Source organism: Limulus polyphemus, unplaced genomic scaffold (genome assembly GCF_000517525.1).
Source record: "Limulus polyphemus unplaced genomic scaffold, Limulus_polyphemus-2.1.2 Scaffold4477, whole genome shotgun sequence".
Taxonomy (NCBI): Eukaryota; Metazoa; Arthropoda; class Merostomata; order Xiphosura; family Limulidae; genus Limulus; species Limulus polyphemus.
This window is the reverse complement of record NW_013670087.1, coordinates 36,123-52,772: the sequence shown is the minus strand read 5'-3', so window position 1 is coordinate 52,772 and position 16,650 is coordinate 36,123. Positions and strand designations below refer to the sequence as shown.

General features: G+C 33.5%; 1 protein-coding gene across 2 annotated transcripts in view; it reads left to right on the top strand.

The window, feature by feature from the left end:
- The window catches only part of LOC106471219 (UPF0389 protein CG9231-like), a 38,445-nt gene extending 29,975 nt beyond the window's left edge, over positions 1-8,470 (top strand). The window contains exons 2-4 of one of the 2 annotated variants that reach the window (XM_022399841.1): positions 796-961; positions 5,542-5,641; positions 7,399-8,470. In XM_022399841.1, coding sequence (XP_022255549.1) covers positions 826-961; positions 5,542-5,641; positions 7,399-7,579 — 417 coding nt within the window. In that variant the 5' untranslated portion in view covers positions 796-825 and the 3' untranslated portion in view covers positions 7,580-8,470. The remainder of the gene's footprint in view (positions 1-795; positions 962-5,541; positions 5,642-7,398) is intronic. The other variant, XM_013931809.2, reaches the window with a different exon arrangement.
- The last annotated feature ends 8,180 nt before the right edge of the window (positions 8,471-16,650 follow it).

Here is a 16,650-nt window from a genome sequence, read left to right as displayed (position 1 = left end):
GTTAACTTTAACAATACTTCCTGACTGCAGTTCAATTACTCACTACCTACACACATTGTCCCGGTCACGCCGTGACCATCTTATATATATGTACAAGACCACCCCCAATCTAGCAAATGCTAGAGCATTCCCGAAGGAACAGGATAGTTCTAGAAACGTGACGTGACACTAGTCACGTGACCTCGCTGACGCAACAGAAGTATAACATAAGTCGGTCTTCACCGGTCCGTGTTGAACCGATGCTACAGTTCGTCTTCACTGCAGTGACTGCTTGGGCGATTAAGAGAATCACAAGATATGGTCTCTGAAGAAACTGAAGGAAGATTTTTGATTTTTATTTTTCTCAGCCTGCAAACTTTGAAGTAAGGTCGTGCATTACAATAGTATTAGTATCCAATATTCCCTTCTTGTTTGTGTCTAATACAACTATGTACGTATCATCCTTACACAGTGGCGAATTAAAAACAAAACACGAAGGTATATTTTCCTTCCAGCAGTATGACTTTTTTTTTTTCGCGTGTAATTTATCTTTAGTTTCTTAAACATTGTTACTATATTTGTATTTAAGTTCAGTTAAAAAACTGTTACTCGAAGTGGACAGTGATCAGAGTGATAAGTAATAATAAAATTAGTACTTCAGTTAGATGAAATATTTGTTTTGGTATTTTCTAAGCTTTTATAAGTTTATCACTGAAAGTTACTGAACTCAGCCTCCTGTCTGGAAAACAAAAAAAAACACTATAATTATCTATATTTTCAACTTACTTTGTTTTCACTTTTTTTGTTTCTTAATAGTTACTTCTGATTCTACATTCTAAAGGAGCCATGGCACACAGTATTCAGAGACTTGGGATTTCCATGTCTGGGTTAAGTAAAATGATCAACAGAGGATACCAAAGACCACTGACTCTTGTACGAACAACGACATCAGCGTCTAAAGCAGAAACTCCAGTATCTAGTGGTGAGTGAAATGATAATTCTACAGTCGGTTTGTGTTAAACAAGTTTATTTGTACATACGTAAAATACTTGTTTTATTATACATAATTTACATAAAACATTAAAGTCCAGTATTCATTACTATGGGAACCAAAATTTACTGTATGCTTCTCGGTATTCTTCAAGGTTTAATAACCAGTACTTGAGCTCGAAGGATGAGTCATCTCTTACAAGAGGACAAGAAGAATGCGTTACCTTTCCGCTGCACGTGTTAGTGATCACGTGAATTTAAAAAAAAAGTTTTTTTACCAGCTTTATTAAGCTGAAATTCCCGGGACTTTCAGACGTCAAACTGCTTTTGCTACAGGAGATTCTAATAGTGTCTAGGGTTACTGATTTCTGAAGTGAGTACTAACGTCAAATATTTGGCATTAGGTTTATTTTAACCAAGAATAAAACCGAGTGTGACGTACAGGCCTAACAGATTCTTTGATTGGCCGCGCCCACTGCTGTGGCCTGTAATTTTGTTTCTTTAAGGGTCATCAGCCCAACTGGGAACAGAGAGAATACAAACAAAAACTACAGTAAGACCTTCTATAATTCTGTTTGTGTGAGAAACTCGAAGTGTTTTTAAGTCATTTTAAACCGCACGATCGTGCGCACACCCTTAGAAAATAAGTTGGAAGATAATTCTGGTTAACATAAGAAGGAGAGTATTTGTCATGTTCAAAGTAAGTTGTTCACCTGGAAACGTCGAGTTTAAATGATGTGTTTGAAATAATTTATATATGGCTACCTGCAGCGCCACAAACCAAACCCTCCAAGTCTCATCTTTCCAACTGTATTAGTCCATTTTCTTCACCGTCTACGTTTTATACAAATATGTTACAATAGATCGCACCAGAGGCTGCTAGAATAAAAGCATGTTGTGAATTTTTACTGTTATCAGTGGTGTCGTGTGTTGTTTATATATAACACCTGAATAACTTTGTACTGATAACATCTACACTAAATTGATAACTTAGTGAGAACTCGCACCATCTTTCAATAATACCCATGCGCTGGATTGTTACGTTACATGCAGGGTATAAATTTAACATTGTTGAGTGGACGTGATTGGTAGAACATCCAGGTATTCATTCACGCTTTCCTGAAGGAACTGCACGTGTTTCTAAACCACTGTCATCTAGGACAGCTCGGGAACTAAACGGTGCACGTGTTTTTCTCAAACCAATGTCATCTAGGACAGCTCGGGAACAAAACGGTGTATGTGTTTTTCTCAAACCACTGTCATCTAGGACAGCTCGGGAACTAAACGGTGCACGTGTTTTTCTCAAACCACTGTCATCTAGGACAGCTCGGGAACTAAACGGTGCACGTGTTTTTCTCAAACCACTGTCAGCTAGGACAGCTCGGGAACAAAACGGTGTACGTGTTTTTCTCAAACCACTGTCATCTAGGACAGCTTAGGAACAAAACGGTGTACGTGTTTTTCTCAAACCACTGTCAGCTGGAACGGCTCGGAAACAAAACGGTGTACGTGTTTCGTGTGTCTTATCAATGTTTTTAGTCCATCGCCAGTACATTTGACTGCTATGTTACAGTTCTTGGTACAGTTAGAGATGGTTCAGTCCTGATCATTTAATGAATTTCACAAATGACATAGTTGTCCTATTAGTTTCTTTCTGTCAGTCATCATTGGTTAGAGGATACTTCCTAATTGTAAGCGTATTCCCTTTAGATTGCCTCATTTTAAAAGACAGCCAGACAGTTTTGATAACAGGTCAAAAAAACTTAACTTGTACAAGACTGCCACCCATTGTTTTGACTTTTTAACATCTTAATCCTTGCTCTTACACATTCTTGTATATACGAATAAGTGTGGTATTTGTAGTGATTTACATACAGATGAGTATTGGTTTTTGTACAAATATTTGGCCTGATCAAGCTGCCCGTTTTTTAGTGATACTTAATTGCCGTTTAACAATTAAATACTATTAAGCTACCAGTGTTTCCTTTGCTTAGGTTATATCTTTTATGGATTAGAGATGACTCGGTAATGCGCCTTACTCGTGGTGTTTAAAACTAGTTCTGTCTGAAGTGGAATGCAGAAGTTGCTTTAATAACATCGGAAATCCAAGGATACTAAAGATGTTACCACACAATCATGGTAACGTGGTTCAACTCTCTAAGATGCACAGTGCACCCTATCCGCCTCATTCCACTCCCCTAACAACGAAGGTTAACACCCCGGATTATTAAAATACAATCCGCCTCATTTCACTTCCGTAACAACCACTTAAAGCATCAGAACGCTAGAACAAGTGATCTCCAAAATTGAGTTCGGTGATGACGTCAGTGGTGATGAAGGAAGCACGAGAGCGTTCAGGAATCCATCTCTTACTCAAGTTCGCTAGTTGCGTTCAATACGCAGTCAAATTCTACCTCGAATCTGTTCTTTGATGATGGGTGAGGGAGGGGGACATCTTCACGTATCTTATCCTGTGTCATTTCTGAAATCCCAAAATAAGTAGCCAAAAGGAAATACATTAACATCTCTAATGAGGAATACGAATACTCCAGAAAGCACGATGAATTGTTTAGCGTACAATACCCAGTTGTAGATAACATAGTCAGGCTGAAACTAGAATAGTGAATCTACATTTGTAGAAGTATGTTTACAAAACGAGTTCATAACGTCCACTGGGATCGATATAATACCCAGTTGTAGATAACACAGTCAGGCTGAAACTAGAATAGTGAATCTACATTTGTAGAAGTATGTTTACAAAACGAGTTCATAACGTCCACTGGGATCGAATCTTGTTCATTCAGTACATCTTGTATAATATCTATCAACTTTAACCTCAGTCTCAGTGAAAAAAAGAGAAAAAAAAGGACCGTTTTATCCAATGGGCTCAGGGCCCTCCGTGGGTTCCGGGTATAATGATAATAATAATATATAAAGTGAATAATGATGATAATAAACAAGTTTTCTAAATATATTTTCCTTCTTTTTTTATTTCCTTAATTTTCTTTTTTGTAGGATATTTTCTTAAACGTAAGGGTAAGTTCACTAGTTTATACTTCGCCCAGTGCCTTAATGTGGAACTGTAGAAAAAGTGTGAATATTTAAGGTTCTTGTTAATTTTGTGCTCATTTAACAATCTCTTAATAATTTAAAAAATACTTTATTCAAAGAATTATAGAATAAAGTTGTAATTTTGTAATTACACATTTAACGCTCTTGTTTATTTTTAGGCAGAAAAATACTGCAATCACTTTTGTCCTGGAACTAGTGTTAGTCTGAAGTGGACATCGTCCACAAACTTCTTTAGAAGAATGGCCGCTTCCATCCACTTGTTTTGGAAAATTAATTTTTTCATACTCTTACCTGCACTTTTATATCATTTGAATAATAGTTTTTAATCTTATCGTCGTACGTATAACAGTCCTAGGACCAAAGTAAGTTTTATATGCGATGCTCGTTTAATCTCGGCCTTCTGTTTGTGTATCAAATTCGCCACACAACATTCTTTTCCTTTTTGACGTCAATCTTTGTGATCAGAGTCGAGTTGCGATGGGTTCCAATTTGATTCCACATTTTATTTCTGTGCTATTATGAACAACAATGGTTGGAAAAGTGTCCGCAGTATTTCAAACCGTTTTACTACGTAGATATCTAGATAATACCTTTTAACATCTTTGAAAACTAGTCAGATTTTTCGGTTTCATGAAAAGCATAACTATGTAAAAGTCACCGCTGATCATCATAACCTCTCGCTTTAGGACGTATGACGTAGTCGTCCATACTATTAGATGGGGAGTACTTGAACGTGCTCTGGGTGTGACGTAGTCGTTCATTCAAATTATTTCACAATTTTAGCGAGGGCGAATGATGAAAATATTCTCCGCATAAGAGCTTGTTCTTACACAAACTAAACCCTCGGATTAGCCAAGTGAACCCCGCATAATAGTACTTTTGATCCCATTCGTCCATCATCATCATGATTATTATCAAACAGTCCACTCATTGTTTACTGCCTCTAAATAGACGCCTCCTATGTTACAATAAATCAAGCATATAATTTCATGTGTTCTATTTCACAAAGAACACCGCATTCACTTCCTTTAAAAGACTGAGTTTAGTAGTGTTGACATCTAGAGGTTTTAGAATTTGTGACATTAAATAAAAGGAAGGAGGAATATGATCATATGGTTGGTTCACTGCAAGCAGAGCCTTCTAGTAGTAGATCTAATGTATCCGTAGTTACATTTTAGGCACAGAAAATCTTACACAATTAATAAGCTAATTAAGGGATTCTGCTTATTTTAACATGAGTTGAATAACATGACTCTTTAACAAGCTTTCTAAAGCTTTCATTAACACCCCTAAAGTTCTGAACCTTCGTTAAACTGGATGCGGCGAATACTGAAAAGAAGAGAAAGGACAAAGTGTAGTAATCAAACTTTACATATTTTAAATAGTAATTAAATTCTGTAGTCCTCAACAACTGGATAGAAGTCTATTAATACTGTAGAATCGAGTCGAACAAAAAAATTAATAAATAAAGTCACTTTTCTTTTTTCTCCTCTTACTTAGAGCACGAACTTACCTACCATCGCCCTAATTCATTCGAAAAACGTCTGTTAGTTTGGTTCCGGAAATACCCATCCTACGTTGAAGTGCCCGACTTCATTCCGTAAGTACAAATAAAAACAATGTTTTTGGAAGACTGACCCGTAACTTGAAGTTCTTTGAAAAATGAGAATCGAGAACTGGCAGGATTCGAATCTGTATAATGTTTGCTTAGTGGATTTTTCTGAATTTTAAAATTTATCTTGTTAACGTGCTCATTCAGCTTAAGTGATTTATTTAAACTTGAAGTAATAACGCTGATGGTGGTAATAATAATAATAGGATTAGTGTACCTTCTTTTAAAGTTCCCTAACTAAATGTAGTGTTACGTATTTTCTTGTTTGTTTCTGGTAGAAATTCTTTCCAATGATCCTCAGCGATAAAAGTCCTTTCTTGATTAAACCACTTTATTCTTTCTTGATACAAACTTTTAGTACACATTAGTACCACAATCAGTACGTTTCTCGGCACTTTAAACTTAACAACTTTTCTAATACACGCTATAAATCACAGCGATTCACAATCTCTAACTTCGCTCTGGACGAGTGCAAAACACACACTTTACGGCTCACTAGCTCGAAACTAACAAATCATAAATTAAACTGAACTCAAAATAACTACTGCTCTCTCTTCATTCAGCGTCCCCGCAGGCTTTCCCTGTCAGGCTTATATACTAACGAAGAGGGCATCTCCAACACACTCGATCAGTCGAGAAGCTCATCACGCACGCCAGCAGCGTCACGTGACTTCCGCTGTTGTAACAGTAGATTGTTTTTCTTTAAGGATAATAAGAAAAGTGTATGGGCATTAACTTTATTTAAATTAATTTACTTCTAACATTCAAATAACTTTCTTACACCAGTTTTTAAATTTCCGTTCTAATCTTAGAACTTTTTTTGTTACATTTTTTTATTGGGAAAACGTATCACGAGCTATAAGTGCATGTACTTGAAGATTTTTTGGTTACAGCCTGATATTACATAGTTCTGAGTGAAATTTTCCGAAATTGGACGTAAAAGCAACTACTCATGTAGGCCTAATATTGATTCGGGTTGTTATATTACATAAATAGCAGATATGTACAATGTTACATTTAGGGACATAAGCAGATACATTTTTATTGTTAAGACAGCGGAATTCACGTGACGCTGGTAACACGTAATGAGTTCTAGAAAGATAGGGGAACATCACAAATAATCCAGTATTTGCTAGACGCCCTCTATTCTTGTATATAAGTGCGCCAGACAATGAATCGGGATAGAATTGCAGAAATAGAGGCGGATAATTGAGTCAAGTGCGGTAAAGTGCGTGAATCGTTCGTTGTGAATTATAGCGTGTATTGAAGTTAAACTGATTGTGGAAATTAAGTGTATTGCAAAGTTGTATTGAGAAAGAATAAACTAGTTTTATTTAAGAAAGGACTTGTATCGTTGAAGTTTTTCGAGAGGAAATTTTACGGGAAAATAACGAACGATCAGAGACGTAACATTATATTTGTAAATATTCCACAGATCTATATTACTGTTATCCGTAAATAATGCTTTTGAATCTTTTGAAAGTTTTGTCAAAATTCTTATGATTATTCGTATTATTAAAAACATGATGAATAACATTAAAAAGAATGAATAAATCAAACTCGAGTATTAGTGGCGGAATATCGGTCTGTCCGCGATGTTTAAATAAAAATGTTCTTTTTTTTCAATACAAACTAAAAACAATTTTCTTTCTAGTATTTCCGATTTTAACTATCTGAATACAGTTAAAATTAATTTTTTTTGCTAAGATAATTGTGAACTAATTTTTACCGTCTCATTTTCTCAGACAAAACGTGATGGAACGCGTCCGTAACAAGGCTCGTATAAGGCTGAACATCTATTTCTGTATCTTGGCTGCCATTGGCTGTTTCGCTATGGTTGTTAGTGGCAAAAAGGCGCACAATAGAGGAGAGTCCATGAGGAAGATCAACGAAGAGTTTCACGAGAAGCACGCGCATAAGAACTAAGTCTCACTCGCTATGTACGTTTATGATATAATAATCATATTCTGTTTCTTCTGGCAGATACGCTCTCTTGAAGATGGCTGTTATTAGTTTTTAGAATTACTCTATAAGTAATTATCATTTAACTATAAACCTGAAACCTTTAACTTGGTGATTTTTAGCACATTTGATTACCAGTAGTTAATGTTAGTTATATCTGGATGTGATTGATAGAAACGTTAATGTAAAAACTGAATACCGTAAGTCGTAGAACACGTACGTAATGTTTAGTTTTTAAGGCAAGCCTTCTTTCTTCTAATAACATATCAAAATTTTAACAAAGTATAATCGTAAACTAGATTCTTTTTTTAACACTTAACCAACTTTAACAATATAAGAGAATATTTGAATACATCTAGAATAAATCTGTAATCTCATTGAACTTTAAATGATGGTGTTTTCTTTTAATAAAAAAAAATAAAGAAATTCTCCCAAAATAAAGAACTGGTTAGGACTAAAATATATTGTGAATACTTGCAATCTACAGTCACTTTAAATTTTTCTATACGTAAAACTATATAATGTTCCAAATTTTTGCTACTACAGTTTAGGTTTGGGGAAACTTGATTTTTATATGGGAAATGAACTTTTGTATATTTTATAGTATATTTCAGGTACGTTGGAGAATGTATAATTGTATGTTAACTGTAACAGACGAAATTTATGTGCTTAATTTTATAGGTAAGTCCATGTATTTTTTAATATTTTTTTTTAATTAAAGTTTTGCTAACCCTTCTCACTGTTACTTACAGAAGAGTTTGTTTACTGTAATTGTTAAGTAATAATATAATATACTGTGTATTACATAATAGATCTGAAGATGTTTGTGTTTGCAAATAAATATTTAGTGTCTGACTTTCAGAAGTACTCGTGATAAGCTTAGTCTAATTCGTTCTTATTAAAATGTACTTTCTCTGACAATACAACTAAACGTACATTTTCAATAAAATACCAGGTTGATTTGTCGAAACAGTTTTTGATTTAGAACTTGCGAATATCATCAGGGAATCAGTACCGTTCTATAAAATAACAATGCATAACTAAACCAAAAATAAAAATCCAGTGCAGTATCCCACTATCCTAAATGACCACTTACATTTGTAATTCTTATTAAACATTGAAAGAGAGTAACTTCCATCACGTACAAAGTTGTGCATCCTCTCAACCACCACATACAGAAATATCTTGTTTAGAAGGGCATTAGTGGAGAAACCTTGAACATATTCCTGAATATGTCAGTAAAGGTGTATTACTTTTGATTGCTATGTATGTCTGATAGTATTACCTCCTGCTATCATGGACGTCTTCTGATTTTTGCCTTAGTTGGGGTCATAAAAAGTAGTGTATCCTAGTATTTAATTTTTCGCAAAGCTACTCGAGGGCTATCTGTACTCAACTTCCCTAATTTGAAGCGATAGACTGGAGAAGGTACCGCTAATTCTTGACCTACTCTTGTCAGACAAAATAGTTGGATTTGGACATCACAATACCTATTAATCACCACATAGAAAGGGTGATACAGAAGCCTAACCAAGCGAATATAAGCTCTTGAATGAGTATCATTTTCCACAGAATCATCTTCATATTTTGGTATCTCGTGTAAGCTACCTAAATTTGGTTCTTTTAATCTTTAAAATAAACAAAAACAACAACAAAAACTAAGATCTAGTGCTGAATCCCACAATCCTAAACTACCAACTTTAGTCATTTTTATTGAACATGTTCAAGAAGATTCACGCTAACCATGAAATTCACGATGAAAATTAACAATAGTGAATTAGCTTATCTTGATATACTAATCAAGAAATCTGGCAAAAGGATTCCCCGATATATACCTATTTTTTATAAAATCAAACTTGCATATACTTACTTTTATAAAATCAAACCAATCCTCGTAAGTATCTGAACCTTTATTCATACAGAAAAATAAATCCCACACAGAAAAATAAACATTTCATACAACTTGGTGTGATGGATTGGTCTCGTCATCAAACAATTTTACAAGAGAAAAAATGAACTACAAGAACTTAAGCTATTAACATTAAACACAATCCTACAAATTTAAAAATAAAAACTAAGGGCAAGAATATCGTACAATCAGAATAAGCGAAACTAACGCATAAAGTGGGCGATTCCTCTCATTACAAAACTGCAACCTGGAATATTAAAACAATCAAAATCTGAAGAATTTTATAACTGAGAAAAACATAGTACACACAGTACATAAGACATAGTACACACGGGAAGATCTGATGGTGAACATTTGTGGTTACAAACATGTACCTGTAAACCGGGAAAAAATAACGTTAACTCGGGTACAACTTTAAAAATTAATGTCAACGTGAAAAGTAAATCTTGTGTTTAAACTTCAATCGAACAGGGAAGAAACTATGCTGGTTAGAATTGGGAACCATCAGTGGGTGAATGTTGGACATTTGTTCCAATTAACGATTTGTAATTCTCCATTTTGTGAAATGTTTTCGAACAGTGAAATAGAGCAGAAAATAGAACAAAATTTATTTCTAAAATTATTACAGCCAACACCTTGGTTGATTCATACAAAAACGTCACTTCTGTGTTGAATGGTGTTGGTTAATTTAGTTATTTCACAAACTATTTATAACTTGTATTTCACAGAAACATTTTCTGTGCATAACTTATAGACATAAGTTCAAAACCCTCATAGACTCAAAACTTTTTCCCACCTTTTTTTTTAACCATAATTTCGTATTAAGCACATTAGGGGGTTAATTGTTAAGATTGAGTTCGTACACGCGGTTTAATTGTTAAGATTGAGTTTGTATGTACTTTTGTTCCTCTTAATTAATTAGTTTTATATGTAACTTTGAACGTGACGTCATATTTAGAACCCTTGATGTCTGAGAAATCCACCTTAGACTAAAGCGCTCGCATTAAATCAATTATTAATCTACTTATTTTGAAATAAGTTATTCTGCACCATATTTATAAATATATATTAACCTCGAAGAAATGTCATAAGTATACGTATTACAGGGATGCTGAAAACAAACAAACAACAACGCTGAAAACAAGGCTTACTTCTTCACGATAAAGTTGTAGAAACACCATTTATGGCCAGACGGGTTTATTTCACTGAAGGTATTTGGCTCAGATTAAGATAGATAAATTGTGTAAATTGTGTTCTGTTTAAAGAACAAATGATGGCGAAATGCCCGAGACAAAAAAACATTTAGTTTTGAAATTGTCAGCACGAAAAAAAAAGAAGAAAAAATCATCCTCGTATTAGCTTTGTTTATTTGAATTTAAATTGTGTTTAAAAATACATATTAAGAAATCAATGCGCATGTATGAATATTACACTCTGTTGAATTATGGGAAAACTAAATTTCAATATCAATGTAAGGATACCTCGCGACTTTTGTCTGCCCATTTCAGAACAGACCCAGAACTAAGCTAAAAACGTTTAGCAGTAGTGTTTTAAAATATTTCTGGTTAAAAATTATAAATATTGCCTGTTAATCAAATACCTCTCATAATAATAATAATGATTATTTATGACGAGTAAAATTAATTACGAGCTCCGTACACAGATGGAGCTGTTTGCCGGAATGTTAATTTTCAACTGCATTACATAATCTACCCTGAAACACAAAACCGTTTATATGATTGTTTCATACTTAGTTTGATCTTCGAAGCAGCCCGACTTATGTCTCCGGTATGTATCACATTAAAAAATTATAAAACAAGAACGCAGGCTTGTAATAAGTCGAGATAATATCTAACACATTTGCACAATCTTGAAGTTAATGCAAAGCCACGTAGTGTTTTTCATCTTGGGGAGATTACTATCACAATGTCTTCACTTGAAAATAAAAACAAAACTTTGCTGATGTTTCAAATAAAAATAATAGTCGAAATTTTCATGAAAAGCACGAAGAATGGTGAACCTTTACAGAAAGATCTCGAGAAAACTTTATCTCTGACCCGTCAATATGGAGCTAACAGCATCATGTTACTATATTACTGTATCATCAACAGGAAACAAACAGAATCGTGTTACCATATTACTGTGTCGTCAACAAGAAACAGAATCGTGTTACCATATTACAGTATCGTCAACAGGAAACAAACTGAATCATGTTACCATTTTACAATATCGTCAACAAGAAACAAACAGAATCATGTTACCATTTTACAATATCGTCAACAGGAAACAGAATCGTGTTACCATTTTACAATATCGTCAACAGGAAACAGAATCGTGTTACCATTTTACAATATCGTCAACAAGAAACAAACAGAATCGTGTTACCATTTTACAATATCGTCAACAAGAAACAAACAGAATCGTGTTACCATATTACAGTATCGTCAACAGGAAACAAACAGAATCATGTTACCATATTACAGTATCGTCAACAGGAAACAAACAGAATCATGTTACCATATTACAGTATCGTCAACAGGAAACAAACAGAATCATGTTACCATATTACTATATTGTCAACAGGAAACAACCAGAATCATGTTATCATATTACTGTGTCGTCAACAAGAAACAAACACAATCGTGTTACCATTTTACAATATCGTCAACAAGAAACAAACAGAATCATGTTACCATTTTACAATATCGTCAACAGGAAACAGAATCGTGTTACCATATTACTGTATTGTCAACAGGAAACAGAATCGTGTTACCATATTACTGTGTCGTCAAAAAGAAACAGAATCGTGTTACCATATTACTGTGTCGTCAACAGGAAACAAACAGAATAATGTTACCATATTACTGTGTCGTCAACAGGAAACAAACAGAATGGTCTTTCAATAGTTATGGGGCAATTTAACTTTTTCTTTCACCAGCAATATTAATATCTAGGTCTGTAACCAATGAAATGTAAATGATCAAAATGTTTATCAGAAACATAAAATAAATATTGTATTTTAGAATTTAAACACAATCCTGAAATAAAATAACATATAGGTATTTTTAGTTTTGTAAATTAATATTTATGACTGGATACTGCACATCGGTTATCAGCTTTCTGAACAATTTTAAAGTAGCGATATCAAAAAATAGTTGTGAACTGTTGACGAGAGAGGGCCCATAGATTCGAAAAATCTAAATAATGTGAGATTGAATATATGTTTATTTGAGTGCATTTTTAAACAGATTGGTAGTTTCACAAACTGGTGAAGATTATCATTGTAAAAACAACAATTTTGGGCTCAATCTGTGGGTCATAATTTAAAAAAGTTGATATTCTTGTATACACTGTAACTGGGATTGAAGTAGAACAAGTCATATAAATTAAAACCGATTTCAGAACACCGGTTCTACTGTTTATTTATTGAACACACAAGACAAACAAACACAACTCAGTCAAACGTGCACATAGAGATGGTGAACTATAGCAGTTACTTCTGTAAGTATTAAAGGAACTATTGTCAGGAAACTTTATCAGACTGAGAGTCAATTTATATATATACTTATTTAAATAAAATAGAATAACCCAGTGTAAAGTTGTCACCATGTCTATCTGCAAAAACATGGCTGACAGAGCCTCAAGATATTTCTAAACATTTATACAGCTGATGTTACTATAACATGTTACATGATGTTACTAGATAATACATCAGTATAAGTCTAAGAAAATCCACAGATACCAAAAGGGGGAATAATTCTTGACAGCGTGAATTAGCACAAGAATAAGTATGATATTTGTTCTTAATTTTAGATGAACAAGACAATACAAGAAAGAAAAACCTTAAAGTGTCTTATAGTATTTTACAAAAAATAATTCCTTTAATAATGATAAATTTTAACACGTTTCTAGACTTAGAAAAATGAAAGGGAAGAAGTAATTTTGAAAACCCATGTGCAGCAAGGGGGAATATTTTTGACAGCAGGTTCTTCAAGGCAACAGTAGGTTTCTTGTTTGATAAAGTAATCTGCCACTGTGTGATGTCATTTGCCTGTGGCAGGTTTTGCACGATTTTGGCTGGACTTTGTGTAGCTCTCGGGCCACCTTGTTCCCATCTTTGTTATTTTTCTTTCTCCCATTGGTACATTGCCCAAGCCTCTATCTTTTGTGCCATCTGATTTTGAGAGTAAAGTTATAGCAAATCATCTGCTCTAGAACTTGGTGGGATAGGACTGATATTGGTGATGATGTCACACACCTAGGTGGCTTTATTGATGATTTTAGGGATGTAGTAGTGGAGTGTGCTGAAGTGAACACTGATATATGATGACGTCATAATTCCAAAATGTAACACCAGAGAGTGCCATATCTCATAGTCCAAAATTTGCCACCAGGTGTTACATTATTAGGATGATTACGTAATTGTATCACGAAGTATAGAATCAATTACTAAGCTGCCATGACTCATACAATACATCTCAACATGTCTATAATTAATCACTAATTAAATAGAATGCTTATCATTACATTATTAATTACATTTCATGGCCCAGCATGGCCAGGTGGATAAGGTGCTCGACTCACAATCTGAGGGTCGTGGGTTCGAATCCCCGTCCCACCAAACATGCTCGTCTTTTCAGCCGTGGGGCATTATAATGTGACGGTCAATCCCACTATTCGTTAGTAAAAGAGTAGCCCAAGAGTTGGTGGTGGATGGTGATGACTAGCTGTCTTCCCTCTAGTCTTACACTGCTAAATTTGGAACGGCTGGCGCAGATAGCCCTCGTGTAGCTTTGCGCGAAATTAAAAAAAACAAGCAAAACAAAATTACATTTCATTACTATTTAAATAGTCCTACAAGGACAATACAATAATTAAAACTACTCAATCAAGTGTTTAAAGTTTTTCAGTGAAATGATTATAATAAAATGTCAAAAACAATATTTAATGTAACATGTTTGAATGAGATCACAACATACATTTTACCACAAACACAATACATGTATATGGGTTTAATTTGCTCCAAAAAGGAAGATATCATTAAAACTTATACTTTTACTAATTTGATTTTATACAACATTTTACATCGTTAATAAAATGTTTATTATGCAATATCAATTTTAATAAATTGACTTTATTATACAACATTTTACACTGTCAATAAAATGTTGATTATGTAATAAAACTTTCACTAGTTTGACTTTATAACTTCTCAAAATAATTTACACATGATACTTTATCTTACATGAGTTTTCTACATATGATCAATGTCTATATTAAAACCATTATTTAACAACTGTTCACAGGATTTTAACAAATATGCTGTGATAGTACTTTTACAAGTCATCAACGTCTAGATTTAATTATTTTAAATTTATTTTGCATATTATAACATCTGTACTAAACATAATAAATGAATGACTTACTCTTTATCCATCCGTTACCTATGTAGGCATTGATCACTGGTAAACATATCTCCAAAGGTACACAAATCTTATGAAAGTATGGAATACATAACTTTTTTTTAGTGTACTGTCGGACAATTATTGTTTCTCTTTCATAACTCATACATACCAATAATCGCCCTACAACTAAATATAATAAATGAATGACTTACTGATTATTAATATTTAAAAAGACTAGAATTTTCAGACTGTCTAAGACACTATCAGGAAATTTCACACATAAACTGATACTTTGATACATTTCCAGCTGACATTATGAACTCGAATAGTGTCATTGGGTCCTTCATCAACAATAGACTTATATGTTTGGATGTAACTTGAGAAAGTCTTCATTTATCTAGACTAAATGCACGTTTTTGAGGTCTGTACATAGAGAAACTCTGATTATCTCAGTGTGTGTTTATTACTTAGCCTGAGACCTCTATGATGTTGTCAAATGCCTGATCCCTAACTTTTGCTTTTCTCCAGCAGAAATAACGCTGTAGTGATAATACCTACACCAATTTACCATTAAAGTACATCAATGGTCACAAAACTGATGTAAAAGTGTCTCCCTTCTCTAATTGTCACCTTTTATTCCTTAATATTAAACTTAGGTAAGTGTAACTTAAGGAAAACCGTGTGATAATGTGATATAACGTATTCCTTTTACTACAGTGAACTTTACTAGATTATCATAAATCTTATAACAACAGAAGTAGAACAAGGATTATACACTAACTTGTATGAAAGCTAATTTAATCTTGGTAATCCATACATATTTCATTTTGTTATTTGTAAATATCCAAGGATATTATGCTTTCAGAGGACTTTGTCCCTCAGATAAAATTGTCCAAACTGTAAGATGGAGGATACGGATATTTCTGTACATGCCTAAATGATTACACTTTCAGAATGTTAGACTATGTATATAACGTTGTGTGTTATATTTAAATGACAAATATGTGAGTTCTGGATCAAAAACAGAAAGTAGTAACCTAGAAGTAGAAACTAATTTCCTATTTAACCATCAAATATTGTTTAAAGTACATCTAGCTTTCTGTAATGTTATGTAAAGTGTAAGAATATATACTTTTGTTTTGATACATAATCATTGTCAGAGTTAATGTATAGTAGATATACAGTTTGTTTTAATTGCAAAGTTTATTATTTAATGATAGACAGTAAACCCATGTATATGTGATACTTTACAAGTCTTTACTTACATATAATGTCAGTTTTAAGCTGTAGGGGAGTAGTATGCGAGGGTCAGCATAAGAGGGACAGACAGTTTAATTTTCAAGTACATGATATGATTTGTATAGTTAGGGAAACTGTGATTACATACCTTTTATGCTTCACTTATAGTGATTTATTCTCTGTGACTAACAACGTGCTAGAACAAGTACACACCTTAGGTATTATTACACTGGACTGTAAGTCAGTGTAAACATGTTAGATTTATAAAATGTGAAAGACAATATCTTTTATCACAAAAAACAACAATTGAAATTTCTTGTCAATAACTTTTTTATTGTTATCACATTTATTTTACAGATTTTGGTTGTTCTTATAGTGTTTACTATAGTTTACTATAGTGTTTACATAAGTATTTAACTTAGAAGTCTGTACACATAAATTCTGCCATTCTGAATTTGATGAAACAAAGAGAATATTGCCAG